Source organism: Xiphophorus couchianus, chromosome 9, assembly GCF_001444195.1.
Source record: "Xiphophorus couchianus chromosome 9, X_couchianus-1.0, whole genome shotgun sequence".
Lineage (NCBI taxonomy): Eukaryota > Metazoa > Chordata > Actinopteri > Cyprinodontiformes > Poeciliidae > Xiphophorus > Xiphophorus couchianus.
Genome location: NC_040236.1, coordinates 19,318,518 through 19,337,200, shown reverse-complemented (window position 1 = coordinate 19,337,200; position 18,683 = coordinate 19,318,518). Strand labels below are relative to the sequence as shown.

At 41.9% G+C, this 18,683-nt stretch overlaps 1 protein-coding gene across 4 annotated transcripts in view; it reads right to left on the bottom strand.

Annotated features, from left to right (window-relative positions):
* Nucleotides 1-371: 371 nt before the first annotated feature.
* Nucleotides 372-18,683, bottom strand: part of dnm3a (dynamin 3a) — a 28,065-nt gene continuing 9,753 nt past the window's right edge. Inside the window, exons 13-21 of one of the 4 annotated variants that reach the window (XM_028027834.1) lie at nucleotides 18,607-18,667; nucleotides 17,945-17,971; nucleotides 15,934-16,047; nucleotides 8,856-8,965; nucleotides 4,415-4,526; nucleotides 3,645-3,803; nucleotides 3,272-3,495; nucleotides 1,789-1,947; nucleotides 372-743 (exon numbers count right to left, since the gene is read on the bottom strand). In XM_028027834.1, coding sequence (XP_027883635.1) covers nucleotides 710-743; nucleotides 1,789-1,947; nucleotides 3,272-3,495; nucleotides 3,645-3,803; nucleotides 4,415-4,526; nucleotides 8,856-8,965; nucleotides 15,934-16,047; nucleotides 17,945-17,971; nucleotides 18,607-18,667 — 1,000 coding nt within the window. In that variant the 3' untranslated portion in view covers nucleotides 372-709. Of the gene's footprint in view, nucleotides 744-1,788; nucleotides 1,948-3,271; nucleotides 3,496-3,644; nucleotides 3,804-4,414; nucleotides 4,527-8,855; nucleotides 8,966-10,109; nucleotides 10,326-15,933; nucleotides 16,048-17,944; nucleotides 17,972-18,606; nucleotides 18,668-18,683 lie in introns of those variants that run through there. The other 3 variants (XM_028027836.1, XM_028027835.1, XM_028027837.1) reach the window with 3 other exon arrangements.

Genomic DNA, 18,683 nt, shown 5'->3' with positions numbered 1-18,683 from the left:
AGTTTTGCTAATGGAGCTGAAAAAAAAGACACCAATTTATATTCTGGGTATTTTCTTTTGTTATCCACAAGGATTTTCAAGACTGTACTCCACAGTAGCAGACAAGAAGCTGTTCTTGAGGGGATGTGCTGCAGCGTAATCACAGATTAAGCAGTTGGGGCAAAAACTGCAGCAGACTTCCTAATAGTACAAACTTTCAACCCACAAAAGGAACTCTGGCCCTCTCCTGGTGGTGACACCGTTAAAGGATGTATGGCTGAAAATGTCCAGCCATATAAACATATTTTGAAAAACAAAAATAACTAACAATGATTGTGATTTTTTTTTTTTTTTTACCCCTCCTGGGGCTTTTTCAAACAACAAAACATACGGAAAATAAACTCACTTTTATTCACAAACAATAGAAGTGAGAACAATACATTTGTATTCTTCTGTATAAGAATAATTTCAAGCATATTGGTTTATATAATACATAGTTGAGGCACTTGAGAAAAATCAGCAGACAGCCGCACACATTCCAGCTTTTAATGGGCAGACACATCATATACAAGACAGGCTGCAGGACGGAGTGAATTTTGCAGACATCAGTTCCCAGCGGAGAAGGAGAGAAGCCCAGGAAAGTGCTTCAGCCGGATTATACATCATGCAGGTCATGGGCGTTTCTTGGTAGTGGTCAACGAGAGCTGGAAGGAAGCCCTGCGGAACGGACCTATTTCACACCTGGGATTGCTGGGGGTTGCCTCCTGGAGGGAAGATCAGACACAATATATCACTGTAGGGTTGGACAACGAGGAGTATGTTAGAGAGAAATCATTTGAGGAAGATAATTTGGACAGCCTTTGGCCAGAGCAGTTCCTGTGCATGCAGGGCATGGCGAACGTTTTCCAGATTATCTCACATTTTAACCTCAATCTCGCAAAAGACCAACATGAAATAAATCTAATTGGTCGGGAAAGGATATATGTTTTCAAAATTGTTGTTCAAATAAAATTTGAAAAGCTCGTCATTCATTTTGTACCCAGTCAGTTTTACTCTGAAACCACTTTTAAAAAGCAAGCAGGACTATTTTACTCCTGAAGGCGTCAAATGTTCGTTGCAGACAAAACGCAAAAACGTTCAAAGGCTATGAATACTTTTGCAAGACTTATTTCTATTAGCTCATAATTCCAGAAGCACTGCAATGTGTAGAGAATCCTAAAGAGAGGTTAGTGTGGTTGCAAGAAGCAGTGAAAGAAAGACTGAGTGCACGAAAGCACCTAAGGAACCATTGGAGAGCACAGAGGAAATGAGGCAGAGCGAAAAAGAAGAGCCACGCCAAAAGCAGGGGAGGAACCAGCGAGAAGAAATGAAGAAAAAGCACCAGAAAGAGGCATATGGAGAAACGGAAAAATAATTGTTACTGCATGAGGGGAAACTCTGAACGGCCATAAAACAAATGCATGCTTGAGGAAAAGGGGAAAATGGGGGGGAGATGAATGACTGATGTAAAGATGAAAACTTGACAAAGAACTCAGCCTGTTGTTTCTGGCTCTCGTAGAAAGCTGCAAGAAGAAAAGTCCTGTCTACTGACGCTGTTGGGAAGGGGGGGGGAATATGAGAAACACATTTTCCAGCAGACCCCCACCCAGCTCAAATATCAAGTCTCTGCCCCTGTGCCTCTGCAGAGTAGCTGGTGATTGTGTACTTGCTCAGAGTGAGTGCCTAAATATCCAGATCTTTCGAGACCTTCGGCTCAAAGTGATACAAAGAGTTGCGTTTGCGGTTAGGGTTTCTCTGTTTCGAAGTCACCTTGGCACACTGGTTGTGACGCGGTTGTGTTGACCGGTGAGCTGCTGGAGACCGTCAGAGGAAGAGTTGGGTCCGGAGGGATTTACACGAGGAACAGGCGGAGCGTGGCCCCGGATCACCAGCCTGCCAGCGGTCGCCGAGTTTTTACGTTGTGTTGAGCTGTGTTGAGGGAGAAGAGAACCTCAAATAACTTAACTTTCATCCCCTTATGTCCTGCATCCATGACATCCTGCTCAAATCCCAGGCTTTTGTGATGTAAAAATCAAAACTATGAAAAACTTTCTCAAACTTTTTTCCCCCCCAAATAGAATTAGGTCTCTTAGGATGGGCAAAAAATATCAACAATCAGCAATAAGCTGGCTGTAAACGTATGCACACCCTTTCTTAAAACACCTTTTGGTTCAGTATCAGTACTCATGCTTCTGTCTTGACCCGAAGTTGCGTCCAAGTCCACCAGATTGTACGAACATCTCTTGTCCACAGCACTCTTTGGGTGACCCTACAAATTTCCCAGTGACAGCTGGACGATTTTCAAACCTTTTGCATTTTCATCGAATTAAGTCATTCTTTTGTTTATTTGGATAACGAGACCAGATTCCAGATTCTGCTGGAATCTTCACCATTCCAGCAGAAACCTGAAGGTTTTGGGTCAAACTAACTGGTATTTGAAACTTTTCGCAGTTTCACCCAGAGAGACGAAAACAGCATCATCTCCAAGAAGTAACCCCAGATGATGATGCTAGTTACTCACAGTGTTACAACGTAAATGCAACGTGGGCGTAGTGTTCTTTCTGCGAATGTTGTGTTGTTGTTTATTTTGGCCAAATTTACTTTATAGAACTGTGGCGTAAAATATCAGCTTTGTTTTGGTCACTTTGGAAGAAAAGAATGCCGTCTTGTCCAGAAACATGGAGTGCAGGAGATTGTTGTCACCTGTACAACACAACCAGTACTTAAGAAGTTTCTGCAGGCCTTTCCTTCGTCTTGTCAGGCTCTCTGGTTAGTTTCTCTAATTTTCTGAAATGTCTCTTTTTGTCAGTGTTGTCTCTCATTTATTGGTGGTTGTCTTCTCAGTGCCATGGTCAACATGTGATGCAGTCAATTTTGTTTTACCCTTGTCCTGACTGATACCGTAGTACAGTGAGATTCCTTTAAGGTTCACTTTAGCTAAAGACGCAAATGGCATGAAATTTCTACATGGAATGCTTGAATTTATTTCTGGCTCATCAGATTCACTCCAACTGGATTCAGAAATCAAAAGCTGCTTTAATTAAGTAACCGCTTCAGAATGTTCATTTATACGCAAGATTATTGCAACTTTTCCTTTTTCTTTCTCGAAGAAGGTGCTTCGTCTTTTGGATTTATGTCCCATATGTGGAAGAAAGTCAACAATCGGTTATCAAAGTTTAATCTTTGTTTTATACATCATAAAAACCTGACATTTCAGCAGCTTCAAGAGCCTCTAAACGCATCAGATTTGTACCTTTGGTGCTGTATCCAGGAAGAGTCTACGGGTGGAGGAAGCGGGGTGGTGAAGGTAGAGGAGGAGATCTCTCCGATGACGGTGAGCGCCTCCTTCAGGGCAGAGTGTTTACGGAGCACTTCCTCGCGGTGTTGCTTCTGCTCTGGTGACTCATCCATCAGAGCCGAGGATTCCCCCAGAGCGTAGAGCTGAGCCAGGAGCTCGGAGCTAATGAACTCCTTCACCTGCACAAAGGGACCGGACACTGACGTGATGAGCCTTAACCGAGGGGCAAAGCAATCTGGCTTCGAATTTCAAAATTTCATGTGCTACAGTCCATATGGTGGAAAGCACAAATGACAAACGATCCAACAGTGCAGTCTAAAGAGCTTACACTATTGATCATGAGGTGCATAATGGTCTTTGGCATCAGATCCCTCACGGTCTTATAGATGATGCTCATGTAGGAGTCAACCAGGTTACGGATGGTCTCCACCTGCCTCTCCAGCTGAGGATCTGTGAAGCTCTGAGCTCCGCTTTCCTGCTCCTCTGCCTGTGTGACATAGGAAACAATTCAGTATACCTGACATACTGACAATAAATAGCACAGCATGAAGTAGTGCGGGGATAAAGTTACTCATAAATGTGTATGCAGCGTAATATTGTGTCACGTAGGGAGTCAAGAAGAAACACAATTGACAGAAAAAGAACAAGAGACAAGAATGGGGTGAACACAAAAAGATGGAGGGAGAGAGGAGGGGGAAAAGAGGAAAGAAAAAAAAGTTGAACTGGTAAGGGTTGGAGAGCTGCTGATTAGAAACAGACTAGAACACACACGCTCTCTCGCTCCCTCTCTCTCACACACACACACACACACACACACACACGTTGCAGTGACATCACTGACCAAGAATGTGGGCTAAAGAGCCAACAACAGAGCGGGATGGAAGGGGTGGAGGGCTCACTTTTTCACTTTGGCAAAAGGGGGGGGAGTAAAAGGGGAGCATGGAGAGAGAGGGCTGCAGGGTTGTTCCTCAGGTTTAAGGTTAGCAAAGGCAATGGGGTGCATGGGACACAAAGGTACGGTGCATGCAGGTGGTGCCCCGGTGCGTCAAAGGTCAGGCTTTGATTTATTTAGGCTGAATCGGGGGTTAAAGTACTGACGGCGTCTCTCTCGGGGTAGACTCCGGCCCGCAGCAGAGATGCCTTCCAGCTGTCCAGCTCCTCCTGAGAGTTACAGGCCAACTCCAAGCATTTGTAGTCCTTGTACACGTTTCTGCAATTCATTACAATAATGTTAGAAGTGGAGAAAAGAAAAAAAACACACACACGCAGACAGATATTTCCAAATCCCTAAAAAATGTAAACACTGGCTGGTAGAAAATCATTTATACCTTTCATTTTTTGTTTATACCTAGTCATGTTACAACCACACACTGTCATATATTTCATTTTATGGGATTTTATGTCATAAGCCAACACAATGCAATGCAAATTTGTGGAGTAGATATAGAAAAAAATAAAGCCTTCACTTAAAAAAAAATAAATAAATGAAAAGTGTGAATTTCTTTTCAGCCTCCCTTATTGTCATGCCCTTAAATAAACTGATGTCAAAAGAAACGTACGAGAAGTCTCATTTTGAGTTTTCCACAAGCCATACTGGGGACACAGCAAGCATGTGGAAGAAGGTGCTGAATATTTAACTTTTGGGCCAACAAGCAAAACATTATGTGCACACTTTGATGATTGGTGCACATCAACAGCAATCATCATGTCTTAATCATGTCTTCTCCCTTGCAAAACATGGAGGTGGCAGTCTCATGATGTGGGGATCATTCTTCAGCTGGGACAGAGAAGTTGGTCAGATTTGACTGGAAAATAGATGGAGGTAAGTCCGGGAGAGAGACAGAGAGAGAGAGAGAAACAGAGTCCGTAGGACTTGAGGCAGAGGTTCGTCTTCCAGCAGGACAACCTAAACATTCAGCCAAAGTTTCAATTGAATGACTCCGATCAAAGCATATCAATGTGTTAAAATGGCCCAGTCAGGGGCGTGCCGTGGTGGCATAGCGGTTAGCGCGACCCATATTTGGAGGCCTTGAGTCCTCGACGCGGCCGTCGCGGGTTCGACTCCCGGACCCGACGATATTTGCCGCATGTCTTCCCTCCTCTCCTTCCCCATTCCTGTCAGCCTACTTTCGTAAAAGGGACACTAGAGCCCACAAAAAGACCCCCTGGAAGGGTAAAAAAAAATAAAAAAAATGGCCCAGTCAAAACTTGGGCTTAAATTCCATTAAGAATCTTTGAAAAATGAGTGCTTCCAAATGCTCTCTATCCCCTCTGACTGAGATTCAGATATTTTCAAGGAAGAATGGGTCACATCATATGCAATGTTGTAAGAGACATTCCCCTAAAGACTCGTAGCTGAAACAGCAGGAAAATGTGGCTCTACTTAGCATTGATCAGGGAGGTAAACACAAAAATGTAGTTTTACTGTGACAGCAACCGTCACTGGAAGACACATTCCAATTGATTGAGGTGTATTTGTTTTAAATTATCATGACTGCCACCGCTTCCCATGTCACAAAGTAAATGTCACCAGAACAACTATACCCTAAGTGTGTTGTAAATATTGCTCTCTATGCTAATAGGTTTTCGAGATTTCAGCCATTGGACTCAGTTTGAATCAATAGGTAAGGGAAAGCTATTATCGAGTCATTACAAACATATCACTTGAACAAAATACCGGACGATGTTTACGACCAATCCAATTTACGGCGGGAAGACTCGTGAAAGTCGGACTGGCCTCCCCCGTGTTCTCTTTGAATGACTGGATACACTGTAATGATTACCGCAGCATGATTGTTCTGTGTAAAACGAAGCTGGGTCAGCTTTAATATGGGAACCGCAGAGGGAGAACAGCTTCTTGTAAAAAATAAAAATAATAATAAAAAAAAGAAGCAGAAGACATTTCCGTGGTTGGGCTGTATTCAGCAGATTTACTTGATGGGCTGCAGTCAAATCAAGTGTAAAGAGAAACTGATGCAGAAGAAGACAAAGAAAAAACATTTTACACATACACATTGTTCCTGCTGGTGCTAAAACAGCACAATTTGATTGTTACAGTTATGATAACACTATTACATGTTAATCTGATTTTGAGTCATAGACTATAGGAAAAATATTGAAGAAGCATCCCTCAAAATTGAATGTGATTTTAAAGTGCTTATTATGCAGAAAATTCTAATCGTTTTACTCTCTGTATGGTACTGCGAGTATGACGAACTGAAAGTAGATAGTTACAAGGTTGGGCTATCTCTTGGGTACGTAGCCTGCAGTCAGCTGCTTTACAGACATAGCGCTCGTATCCTAAGAGCTAAAAATTACGATGCATACCAAACACTTGAAAATAACTTAAAGTCTCGTATTTCTTTGGACTTTGGAATGCATTTACCGTGCGATCTGTTTTTGCGGCATTTTTCTTGATTTTCCCTTGGAGACCAGACTCTTGAAAAATAAATGTTAACCAAAGAAAAGAAGGGCTTGGTTTTAGGGTTGAGAAGATATACAAGAGCTTTAGTGTAAAAAAAAAAAAAAAAATCCCAACAAAACAACAAGTCATTTTGCATGTTGTAAATATATTTAAAAAAATGAATCAAGTCAAGTCTAAGCAAGAAAATTCCAAATACTAGAGAGTTAGCTAAACGAAGCATTCTAAATAATAGGAGTGATAGGTGGGGCTCTTTTAGTTTACACACCATGAATGATTTTTTTTCTTGTAAGTGAAGGCAAAATGTGGGAGTCTTCTTACTGCCAGCTGATCGGCACTGCTTTCCTGTAAGTTGGGAAAACTCACTCATTCTTTCTGTGGCGTCTCATTACAAGGACCGTGGGAATGGTATTATGTAAAGGTTTTGTGTTTCTTAAATGTATTAAATCCTTGCAATACCTTGATTCCAGCAACAGCCCCTCATTCACACATTCAAAAACAGTCCTGCACTTAAAGAGAAAGACGATTTCTGAATTTCAGCCCCCATAAATTTGCTTGAAAACCTTTTGCTGTTATTTCCATCATGCACCTTCCCACTTTTAAAACTCATCTTTCTCTTAGCTGTTGGTCTTAAATATCACACCCACTTTAGTCTGCATTACAGTCTCTGTGCAGCGGCTGTGGAGCCAGCACGGCGAAGTAAGACACAACTTCAGGCAGCGGAGCGGGCCGTGGCCCATCTGTTAAACATTTTTCTTTAATCGCCCAGTTGTTTTGTTGTTCCTCTCTCACATTCGGAACATGCAGCAATGAACCTCAAAAATGCGAAACCTTTGTATAAAAAAACAGTAGGAATAAAAACGAGAAACTGGGAAGGCTGTACCAAAAAAAGAGAGAGTTATATAGAAAGATCAGGAAATGGTCTTTCAGTTGGTAGGCTTATAACTGGTCTATGATGGGTGAGGCTAATATGTCAGGGTGTGGTGGCCTAACGGAGAGGGAGTTAGGCCAACCATGACAATACTGGACCGCTACTACGCTACAAGAAAGATACTAACATCCGTACATACACTATAAATGTTCTCATGTCTGATTTATCACCTACATCATGATTTCGCTCATTTTCTTTACTAGCCTCTGCTCTGCTCATAACCATTGGGAGGTTTTTATTTTTTTATTTATTTTTTTTCTTTTTCACTCACTCACTTTGGGAATTTTTGCAGAGCCACAACCGCCTCAGATTTAAAGTTTCCTGAGGTTTTTGATTACTGTCATGTAGGGACCCCCTCCACACACACAAACACAGAAAGAGAAACAGAGAGCATGAGGTCTCAGAAAGAGGTGGGGAGTGTGCGTGCGTGCGCGCATGTGTGTGTGAAGGAGGGTGGGGGGGGCGCCACAGGACAGACTGACACATTCCTGGCTGATGGCTCTGATACTCTCTCTCCTGCCTTCTTTCTTCTCTCTGCTCTTCCAATTCTTCTCCCCCCTTCTCCTTTTTGTGGTGAGTCGAGCAATTCTTTCCAAACATGAGCAGCCTCATCTCTGATCCAAGCTCTCTGGCTTTGATTAGCTGCTTAATGAGCCTGCCGTCGGTATGCTGCGGTCCACAGGCGCATTCTTTGCAAAGACGCGTACACAAACGCACAAACGCCTGTGGCCACCTTCAAACTTTGGGGGGTTTTTGCGTCCGAATCACAGCACCGAGCAGAATTATAGACAAAGCCCATATGCTTTTGTACAATCAGCCAGGCTTTGGGTCAGCTCCAGCTCCAGCTCCTAAACACTGTTGTTCTCATTTCTCAACTGCTTTCACTTTTTTCTCCCTTTTTCACACTCATAAAATCTTCCCCTTAACAGCCTGGGACATACTCCAGTGCCCAAATGCAAATGCTTTTAGTTAAAGTGGCGAAGCTGAATGAAAGAGGGTTAGTGCAAGGGCAAATTACCAATCTAACATCTCCTCCTTTTCCTTGCCTGACGCTGTCCACCCTCATAAAATATCACCAACAACTCGAACACACAGGTGACATGAGCAGCACTCCCATTTCTGACTCAGACGCTGACTCACCAAACAAACACAGACACACACGCCCCCAGGCCCCCAAGCACACAAACCTTAACTCCGTGTTGAAGATAGCAAAAACAAATTTGCTGGACATGAAGCCCTTTTCCACATCTCTGAGCTTTAAGTTGTCCAGAGGAAGCATGTACTTCTTCTCCTTCTCCTGGAAAAGAGAGTGTGGAAAGATAAAATTTGACAGAGGCACGCAGAGTAAAATATGACATCACAAAAAAGGCAACATTAGTGTTGATAGCAAGAGACAACAGAGACTGAAGCAGGTTCATTTGGGGGCTAAAGATAAAAAGTTGTCTGGTAGTAAATACATCCCACTCTCTGCCTTAAAGAGAGAAGGGCCAGGAGACGGGAGGGCAAGGAGAGGGGAGGAGGGCTTATTGACTACTGTATTAATAGAGCCTCTCAATTATACAGTACTTTCACAGAGCTATTTTACATTGGGTAATGTTAGAACCACAAACTTTAACAGATTTCATTGGGTTTTTTATGCGATGGACCAACACCAAGTTGTATTAAACTGTAAATCAGAAAAATGACACTTTAGGTTCAGGTTTCCAAAGTTGTTTTACAAATACAAATATGAAAAGTTGAGCATGCATTTATAGTGAGCGCCGTTTACTTTGATATGCCACCATAATGTTCAATGAAGGGCTTAGAAGATTGTGAAAGAATATTAGTGAACATCATGAAGACCAAGGACCACTCCGGGGAAATCAGAATTAAAGGTAATTTAAAGTAGGGTTAGACTGTAAAGAAAAATTCAAAGCTCGTAGAAATGTACAGAGGATTGTTCAAGACATTCTCCAAAAAAGAGAGGCACAACTGCATACCTGTAAAGACATTACTATCCACCTAACCTGGCAGGCCGGAGAACTAATTAACAAGAAAAAAAAAAAAGGCAGATATCTCTGGAGCAGCTGCGGGAATCCACAGCACGGGTGGGAGAATCTATCAAGGGGAGAACTATTAGTTTCTACGTACGTACATGACGATTCTAAAAGATAAACTATTTGAGGTTGGAAAAGGTTTTAAATTTAGGCAGAAGCTTTTTTTTTTACATTTTGCCTCGTCACAGCCTTGTTCCAAATAGAACTAAATGAATGCCTTTCCTCAAAATTCTATACACAAATATCTCATTATGGAAATGTGGAAAAAATTTTTGAATTGTTTCTAATTTGATCCAAATAGAAAACCAATAAATCACATTTATGCAGAGTATTCACTGCTGTTGCTTAATACTTTATTGATCTGCTTTTGGAAGCATTTACAGCTTGAAGTCTTTTTGAAATTGATGAAATTGAAATAGCTCACCTACTGTATCTGTAAGTAGTTTTTTCCACACACTCCATCAGGTTGGATGGAGATGTCTGTGCAGACGTTTTTCCCCTCCCCAGATCTCTCCAAAGATATTCAATCAGATTCAAGTCTGGACTCTGGTTTGGCCACTCCAGGTGAGTAATTCTGAAATTATTCCTTTGAGATCTCGGCCATGAGTTTGGGTCGTTGTCCTGCTGAGAAATGAACCGTCACCCCCAGTATGAGATCAAGACTAGTCTGACAGTTCCCTGCAGCTGCAAAACATTACCATAGCATGATCCTGCCACCACCATGCTTCACTGTGGGGACTGTATTGAACTGGGGATGAGTCGTGCCTGGTTTTTTCAAACATGATGTGCCTAGCAATCACACCAAAGTTCAATCTTTGTCTCATCAGACCAGAGAATCTTGCTTCTCCTGATCCGAGTTCTTCAGGTGCCTTTTGGCAAACTCCAGAGTTGCTGCCATGTGTCCTTTATTAAGAAGTGTATTTCATCTGAACTCTCTACCTTACAGGCCCAACTGGTGGATTGCTGCAGGTGGCTATCCTTCTGGGAGGTTCTCCTCTCTCCATAGAGAAACACTGGAGCTCTGACAGAGTGACCATCAGGTTCTTGGTCGCCTCCCTCACTAAGGCCCTTCTCCCCAGATTGCTCAGTTCAGATGGCCGACCAGCTCTAGGAAGAGTCCTGGAGGTTCCAAGGTTCTATTATTAACCAATGATGGCCACTGAGCTCATTGGGACCTTCAAAGCAACAGGATTTTTTCTGTATCTTTCCCCAAATTTGTGCTTCAAGACAATACTGTCTCTGAGGTCTACAGACAATTTCTTTGATTTCATACGTGGTGCTTGACCTCTGACCTGCACCATCAACTGTTGGACCTTACATAGACAGATGTGTGCCTTTCCAAATCAAATCCAATCAACTAAATTTACCATTTAGGTTGTGGAAAGGTCTCAAGGATGATCAGTGGAAACAGCTTAATTGTGAGCTTTATGAGCTGTGATTACTTACGCAAATGTCAGGTCTTCATTTTCCACTATTAATGAATTTGCAAAAGACATTGACAAATGTTTTTGCAAATGTTTTCCACATGGCCATAATTAAGTATTTTGTGTACAATTTTGAGAAAAGAGATTAATTATTTGGAATAAGGTTGTAACATAGCAAAATGTGGAAAAGGTGAAGCGGCGTCAAAAAACTTTCCGGATGCTCCGTTCAATCAGAGCTGGTTCAGATCAAAGCATAATTATGTACTAGAACTGTACAGTCAGAGTCTGGGCCCATATATAATTGAGAATCTGTGGCAAGACCTAAAAACTGATATTCACAGATGCACATGCAGCAAAGGACCAAAAAAAAGTATTGAGATGTTCAAAACTGGCTGAGACATACAGCAAAAACCCTGAAGCTATAATTTCATGTGGTTTTACCAAGTATTGACTTTTTGGGAAACTGAAGGCAATGGGAGCCACGCCTTTTCAGATTTCTATTAGTAAAACTGTTTGATATCCATGTATCATTTTCCTTCCACACTACTTTGTGATGAACCATCCCATAACATCTCAATAAACTAAATTAAAATGTATTGCTTTAACATGACAAAAAGAGGTATGCATACATTTCAAGGCACTGTTTATGAGATAATTCTTCTGCTACCCAGTTACTCACTCACAGATAAAAGAGAGACAACAGATACACCACAGAAAAGAGCCAAAGAGATGTCTATAAGTTTCTACACTGAGACTCTTGAATGGCAGAAAACAGCTGAAGGAGTTGAGAAGCCGGTGTGAGGAGAAGCAGACGGTATGGAGGCAGGGTATGATGTCGAAGTGAAGAGAGGAGGGAGACAAGGAGGGGAGTACAAAAAAAAAAAAAACAAGAAAGATGCCGGGCCCACATGTGAAAGTCATTACTCAGGACTAAAGCTCTAACACAACATTTCTCCTGAAATGCAACCCTTCCCCCTCATTCTTCCCCAGCCCCTCTGACTAACCTTGGAGAAGAGGCCTTCCAGAAACACTAGTCATAGGAACAGCCATGGATGTTGTAAAACAAATAATGACATCCATAGAAACCTGGGTACTCAGAGGATCTGCTAACTGTCCTGGATGCTCTGTGAGTAAAAATGTGCAAATATGCGTACTGACATTTGACACTACATTTAGGTCTTCCCTCTCTCAGTGCTCCCCTGAACCCTATGACTCTCTTCCTTTTCTCCCCTTTCCTTTTTTTTCCAAAAGAGGCCCACTTCCTGTAACAGGCATTGAAAAAAAATGACAGAACGCGATTGGCGCTAGTACAGCAACATCTGGGATCGCTTTAGAAAGAGGGGAGGGGAATGGAGTGAGTAAAGGGTGCTCTGATGGGGTAGAAGTAGAAAGTATAGATGTAAAAAGAGAGGAAGTGGACGGATAGGGGATGACAAGAGGGATAGAGGGACGTGAATTTTACAAAAGTAGACAAGGAAACTTTGAGGAACATGGAAAGCAGAGGAGGCAGTGAAGAAGAAATGGCGAAAAAATCCAGACCACTGCAAAGTTGATTCCCCATGGGTTCCATCAACCCATATATGGCTGCTAAGTTCCTCCCTAACTCTCTCTCCTTCTCTCACTCCCCTTATTTCCTTATGCCTTCCCAGAGTGAACAGGCAGATCTCTGGCTGAATGAGCGAATGTGCCACGTCAAGACTGGATACTAAGCTGGGACACAGTCCTGTGGACAGCCGGCCTGAAATACGCTAACATCCGTGCAGGACAGACACCCATTGGAGTGGATGTCCGATGCACATGAAGACCTCTTGCTCCCTCGACCTGGCGTCCAGACCGGATAGCGGGAAAAGCAGCTGAATTATAGAGGAAACTTTTCGCCAACTCTTCCTCTAGCTTCTGGAGGGAGAGCTAGCAGACGACCACTGATGGAAGGGGCGAGGCCGGAGAGAGGGAAGAGAAAACGAGAAAAGGGGTCCTGCTCCGTCATCCCAGTGTTCAGACTACCTGTTCAGGATCTTTCTGGTGTACAGTAGTCTGCACATTGGTTAGACTGTGCATGGAAGAGCATCAACAGCCAAGACATCAGCAGCATCTGCTTGCAAGGACATGACAACTAGCACGTAGTCTTTGCTCAGGCAACTGAGCAAAGACTCAGTCGCCTGAGTCTGTATGGTCTAACATTGTCGGTCTAGCATTGCCGTGTTGTGCAAGATGTTCAAATGCTTTCAACAGTCTGTTCAGTTCTAATTTTTATTACATAGAAATCAATTCAATGTCAAGACAAGTGATATCGATTTTGTAGATTTTTCAGCTGTCGTCTGTAAAAGTGAAGGGATGTCTAAGTCAGAGAGTACAAGCTAAAGGAAGAGAATGCATGACTTAAAGTGACTACCATTGTGATAATCCCTTAGTATTAAATGTAAACGTCTTGCATCAATAACTGTACAGCAACCTTTTTAGGTTTTTTGGATCTCAATTGGAAGATAGCAGCTCTTAATCATAGTTTTTATTCGCAGGAATGTACCATATGTTGGTGCATATGTGTGTGGAAGTCGTCTTCTGTGATATCAGGACGGTTTGCGAAGCACTGTGGATCCGAGCTGTGGTGTTTGAAGTCGTCCACTCCTTTTCCTTGAAACTAATGGATTTGTGATATGGAACAGGCCTCTCTCACACACACAGAGTAGTAGCATCCAGATTGAGTGTATATAGGCATGAGCCGTCTGTTTTTCTTCAGGATGCCTGGTGGAGCCCTGGCAGTGAAATGGGTGCAGGAATGTGTGTCTGCTCAGTGTGCTGCTCAGTTTAAACTCTGAACTATTATTCTATGCCCTCGGTATGAGGTCAATGCAGGGCGCAAATGCATAGAAGGCAGATGCAATGCACAGCTGCAGTTTTTTTTTTTAAAGTGTGGATACTTGTAATTAGCTGACACAAGGATGGTGGGAGAGATGGGAGGTGGAGTATTTGCTGTGGAGAAGTAGAGAAAAGAAAAGGTGGGACTGAGTTGGAGGGGCTGGGGAGTGTCACAAAGGGGAGGCCTGCAGTATAGGTTCAGCCATGTGGGATTTCTCTGGGCAGATCTTGGACGCTGGTGTTTGGACAAAGCTTCAGATTTTCCAGCCAGGAATGTGCACAGTCCCAGAGAGACTGCCAACCACAGAGGTGGGGGGGGCGTTTGGGGAAGGGGTGAGCCAGACTGAGAGAGGCAGAGTAAAGGAGGAGTAAAAGGCAACGGAGGCCCAAGAAAAGAGAAAATAAAAGAAGGCAGCAGTCAAAGAAAAGAGAAATGTCTGTGGAGGTAGAGCGTGGGTGGGGGAGTTACGAGGGCGGGAACCGAGCGAGAGAAGAAGCAGAAGTTTTGATTTGTGCAACTCTCTGTACGTGCGTGTCTGCGCGCGGGTGTTCACACAAAGGCCGTGGATCTGATCTACTGTGATAACACGCGTGACTGAGAATGTAATCAGGCCTTCCAAACACAAACAGCTGATAAACCTCAAAACGGGGAGGGGATGCGAGCGTTGACCAGGAACTTGTCTGACTATGCCAAAATCCATTGATGCAACTTAGATGCATCAATGGATGATGTTGCAGAACAAATCTGAGTTCTGCAAGCAGCAAGACATTGTTGTTTTGATGTGACCAAAGGGTGCTTGTATTTATATCATTCCTAGCAGATGTTCTATGAGTAAGTAAATGCTTAGTAAGGTCATACCAGCAGAGGCCTCTCTAACACACACAGTGTGTGTACGGCGTGTATGCCTGGGGCTGCATCTGGAACGCTGTGTTCAAGCAATCCACTGTTTATCTGAAAAGTGACTGTGTGTATGTCTGAGTGAGTGTATATTTTTCTCTGCTATTTGCATGCCACTTTGTTTACATCAGAGCCAACATGTGCTCTGTATGCTGTGTATACAACTCAGGCCACTCAGTGTTAGTGTGTGTGTCTTAGTTTGGCTTGGGGCAGCTCCAGCTGTGTCAAAGTGAGCCGCTCCAAATGCCTGAACTCCCAGAAGAGGAAGAAAAGGAGGAGTAAAGGGGGAACGAGCGAGGGGGGAACTGGGAGGAAGACGGGGAAGTGGGGGTTGTCGGAGGAATGAATGGGGGAAATGGTGGGGGTCAATTGCAGGTCCAGGTGGCAGGAGAGGAGAGTAAGAGTTAGCTGGTCAGAGAAAAAAAGCTTCAAGATGCTCTTTCAGTTCTGCAAGTAATGCAGTCATAACTTTTCTAAAGAGACAGAAACCTTAATTAGCTATTTAACACGGTCTTCAAACTATTCAGCCACAGTATATGCAAAAGCATGCTACGAAAATGCTCAACAAACCACGTTATTTGAAAGTTAATTAGGAGTGAAGTAAAATTTCATTAGCATTACTATTATTTTTCCTAAGTTTTAGGGTGTTGATTGGAATCTTTGCTGCTATGCCTTTTTCCATCTTTTCTGACCAACATCCCAATACTCAGGCCGTCCCTTCTTCCAGTGTCATCAGCAGTGACCGGATGAGACTGTTGTGGTGTGTCTGCCTGTCTACACTTGCTGTGCAGACCTTCTGCTCCTGTACAGCAGGCACAGACAGGCAGACAGATGGCAGCCCCACTGACATCAGAATGGCTTAACGACCTTTTCAAGCTGTGATCACAAAAGTAATAGCTCGTCACTCTGTCTAATTCCCTGTGCTTAACCACTTCAACATACTGCTCCAAGCTGTGATGTGTGTTAATAAACTTTGGGTGAACTGACTGGACTGCTGATTTTCTTGTTTAATGAACATAAAAATAAAAAATGTGAACATCTGGGGCCTCACCTCTCCATCTTTGTACCAGGATAGGCTCTCTGTAGAGAGGATGAACCAAAACTCCTTGGCTCCACCTTTCATTATGCCAATGTTACTGATGGTGAGCCAGCCCTTTTGTATGACCTGAAAATCAGCCAAGAACAAGAAGCTGAGAAAGCACAATGACAACACCGCGGAAAAGTTGAGAGGTTTGGCTTGTTGGAAGCAGTGAGATGCTAAGCAAAGCAAATATGGCGGGGAGAATAATAATTGACCATCTCAGTAAATATATTTCTAATGGGCACATTGAGACTCACACCAAATGTTGGTGACAACCCAGACAAACAATAAATAAAAAGAAACCACCAAAAACATTTCAGAAAATATTTGTAATGAAGTGGGGAAAAAAATGAAAAAGAACTGAAAGAAAATGAGGTGCAAAGACTTATTGAAAGCAAATAAAATAGCTGAAATCTGTCATATTTAGAAAGAATTATTGCATCATAGAAATTCAAACTAACATAAGCTGATTCAGATCTAAATGGGTGCCAAAAAACATGCTTCTTATTATCAAAGTATCTCACAAGAAACATATAATAATAGCTAACAGTAAAGAATATCACAACATTGTTTTTGGAAAAAATACAAATGATACAGGTTGCAGGCATAATTCTAAATTTCTAAATGTTGGATCATAATTTAGAAGTGAAAAAACAACATTAACCAGCAGCAACTGGATTTTCCTTGTGAGATTTCTGATAGTCAAAAAGAATAATTAGAATATCTGTAAAGACAGCTGCTTATGGCAAAGAGCTTCATAAAAACCTGGACTCAGCAGTTAATTTAATACAGACGAGTCCTAAGCTAAATCTCCTGGATATATCTGTCATGGACCGTAATTGGAGCAGGAACACAACTGCACATCACCCCAAAAGTCCTATAACAACAATAAAGTTTGGAGGTGGGAATATTATAATATCACTGTTTTTTTGCACATGGTTCTAGCAATGCAGGCTTTCATATAATTAAAGAAAGAATGAATTTTACGTAAGTGTTCTCGATAAGAACGTGAAGATAAAACAACAGTGGATTTTTTTCAGCTAGATAATGTGTCCGACCACAGCGCCAAGTACAGTTTTAAATGGTTTCAGCTAAAGAAAATAAAGCTGCTCAGTGGCCAAGTCAATCACCAAAAGAATCCAATGGAAAGAACTTAACATTCTGGAGTTTGCATCCCATTATTACAAATAACATAGCTTAACGAGTTGATTAATTTATTCAATTATTTTTTATTTCTTTGTATGTGTGTATCGTTTGGGTTGTCCCGACAACTGGTCTGTTTCATTTCATGTCAACTGGCCTTTTCAGAAATAAATTTACTTGAAAAAACACTGATAGCTTCAATGTTTATTCTCCCCTCAGTAACACAAAGAGAATAGACCTTGCTGGTAGAAAAAACAGCTTAAACCTAAGTGAAAAAAAAAGATTGTGCAAATTAGTAAGTTGTAAACTTGCATCACATATGTTTTCTGATATTGCATGGTGCCCAGAATGTTTTACCACCAGTTAGGATTTAGTAATCAAAGATCTATTAAACAGGTAAAGACTTTGTAATAAGCAAAGACAGGAGTAACAGCTCATCTGAGAGAAAAAAAAAACAACAACAGGAAGGAAGAGTTCAACATGGGTGACAGACAATGCACTGTAGAGGAAAGATGTACCATGAGTAAAACCAGAGGAAACAGGACATAATGCCATGATGTGGCACATACATCCTGCAAATAGGAAAACCTTGCATGACATCTGTAGATATTTTAAAAATAAGAAAAGAACAGCACATGCATATTGTTACGGTAGTGCAGTATAGGTATTGCGACTGAGAAAAATGTGAAGAAGTAACGAGGTTCAACAGAAGCAGCATGCTGACCCCGAAGCCCTGGAGCCTGAATCTGGCACACGAATCTTTAAAAGAAGTAGCGGCAGTGAAAAAGAAGTGTATGTAAAAAAAACAACAAAAACTAAAAAAAGATTTGACTCCTACTATTCGATTCGAGCGAAACACCACACCCTGTAGAAAAGCAGAAGATAAAGTACCACCATTAACGTTAACTTGGCTTTTTTATCTACTGTGTTTTTGAGAATTTCTCATAGATGCTGATCCTTTCTAAGCTAACTACTGTAAAAGCTCTGTGATAGATTGTGCAAGAGCACGATGTTCTTTTTTTTATTTTCCCCAGGCCGTAGTTACAATCTGCTGCTGTTGAACAAATACTGTCAGCTTCATACGTCAAGGTTCCCGATGCAAGACACGGGAAATGTGTTTTCCATTATTCCTGCTTTTGCATAAATGTGTTACCAATAAATCATAGCAGACTGGGACAAAAAAAAAAAGTCTTCATTTCTGGGAAAATTCAAAAACAATTATGGTTTCATTGCAGGACCCAAGACTCCAGTTCATACAAAACAAGTTCACTTGAAGCTACCAGAACAGAAAAAACTTCCATCAATAACGCATGGCACAATAATATAGCTTAAGATATAGTATAATGTAGAAAAATTAAATGAGCCCAATTTCACTGTATAATAATTGAATTTTACAAGATAGTCCAGTTGAAAATCTCTTTAAAAAGCATGTTTGATCTGTCTTAATTTTTGTGAAATACGGCAAATAACAAGAAATGAACTTATCTGCTTAAACCTCACCTGGTTCCTTGCAATCTGTACTGACGAGTTCATATTGCTTTGGCTGTTCACTTGCTGGGAGCTGAGAGGGATAAATA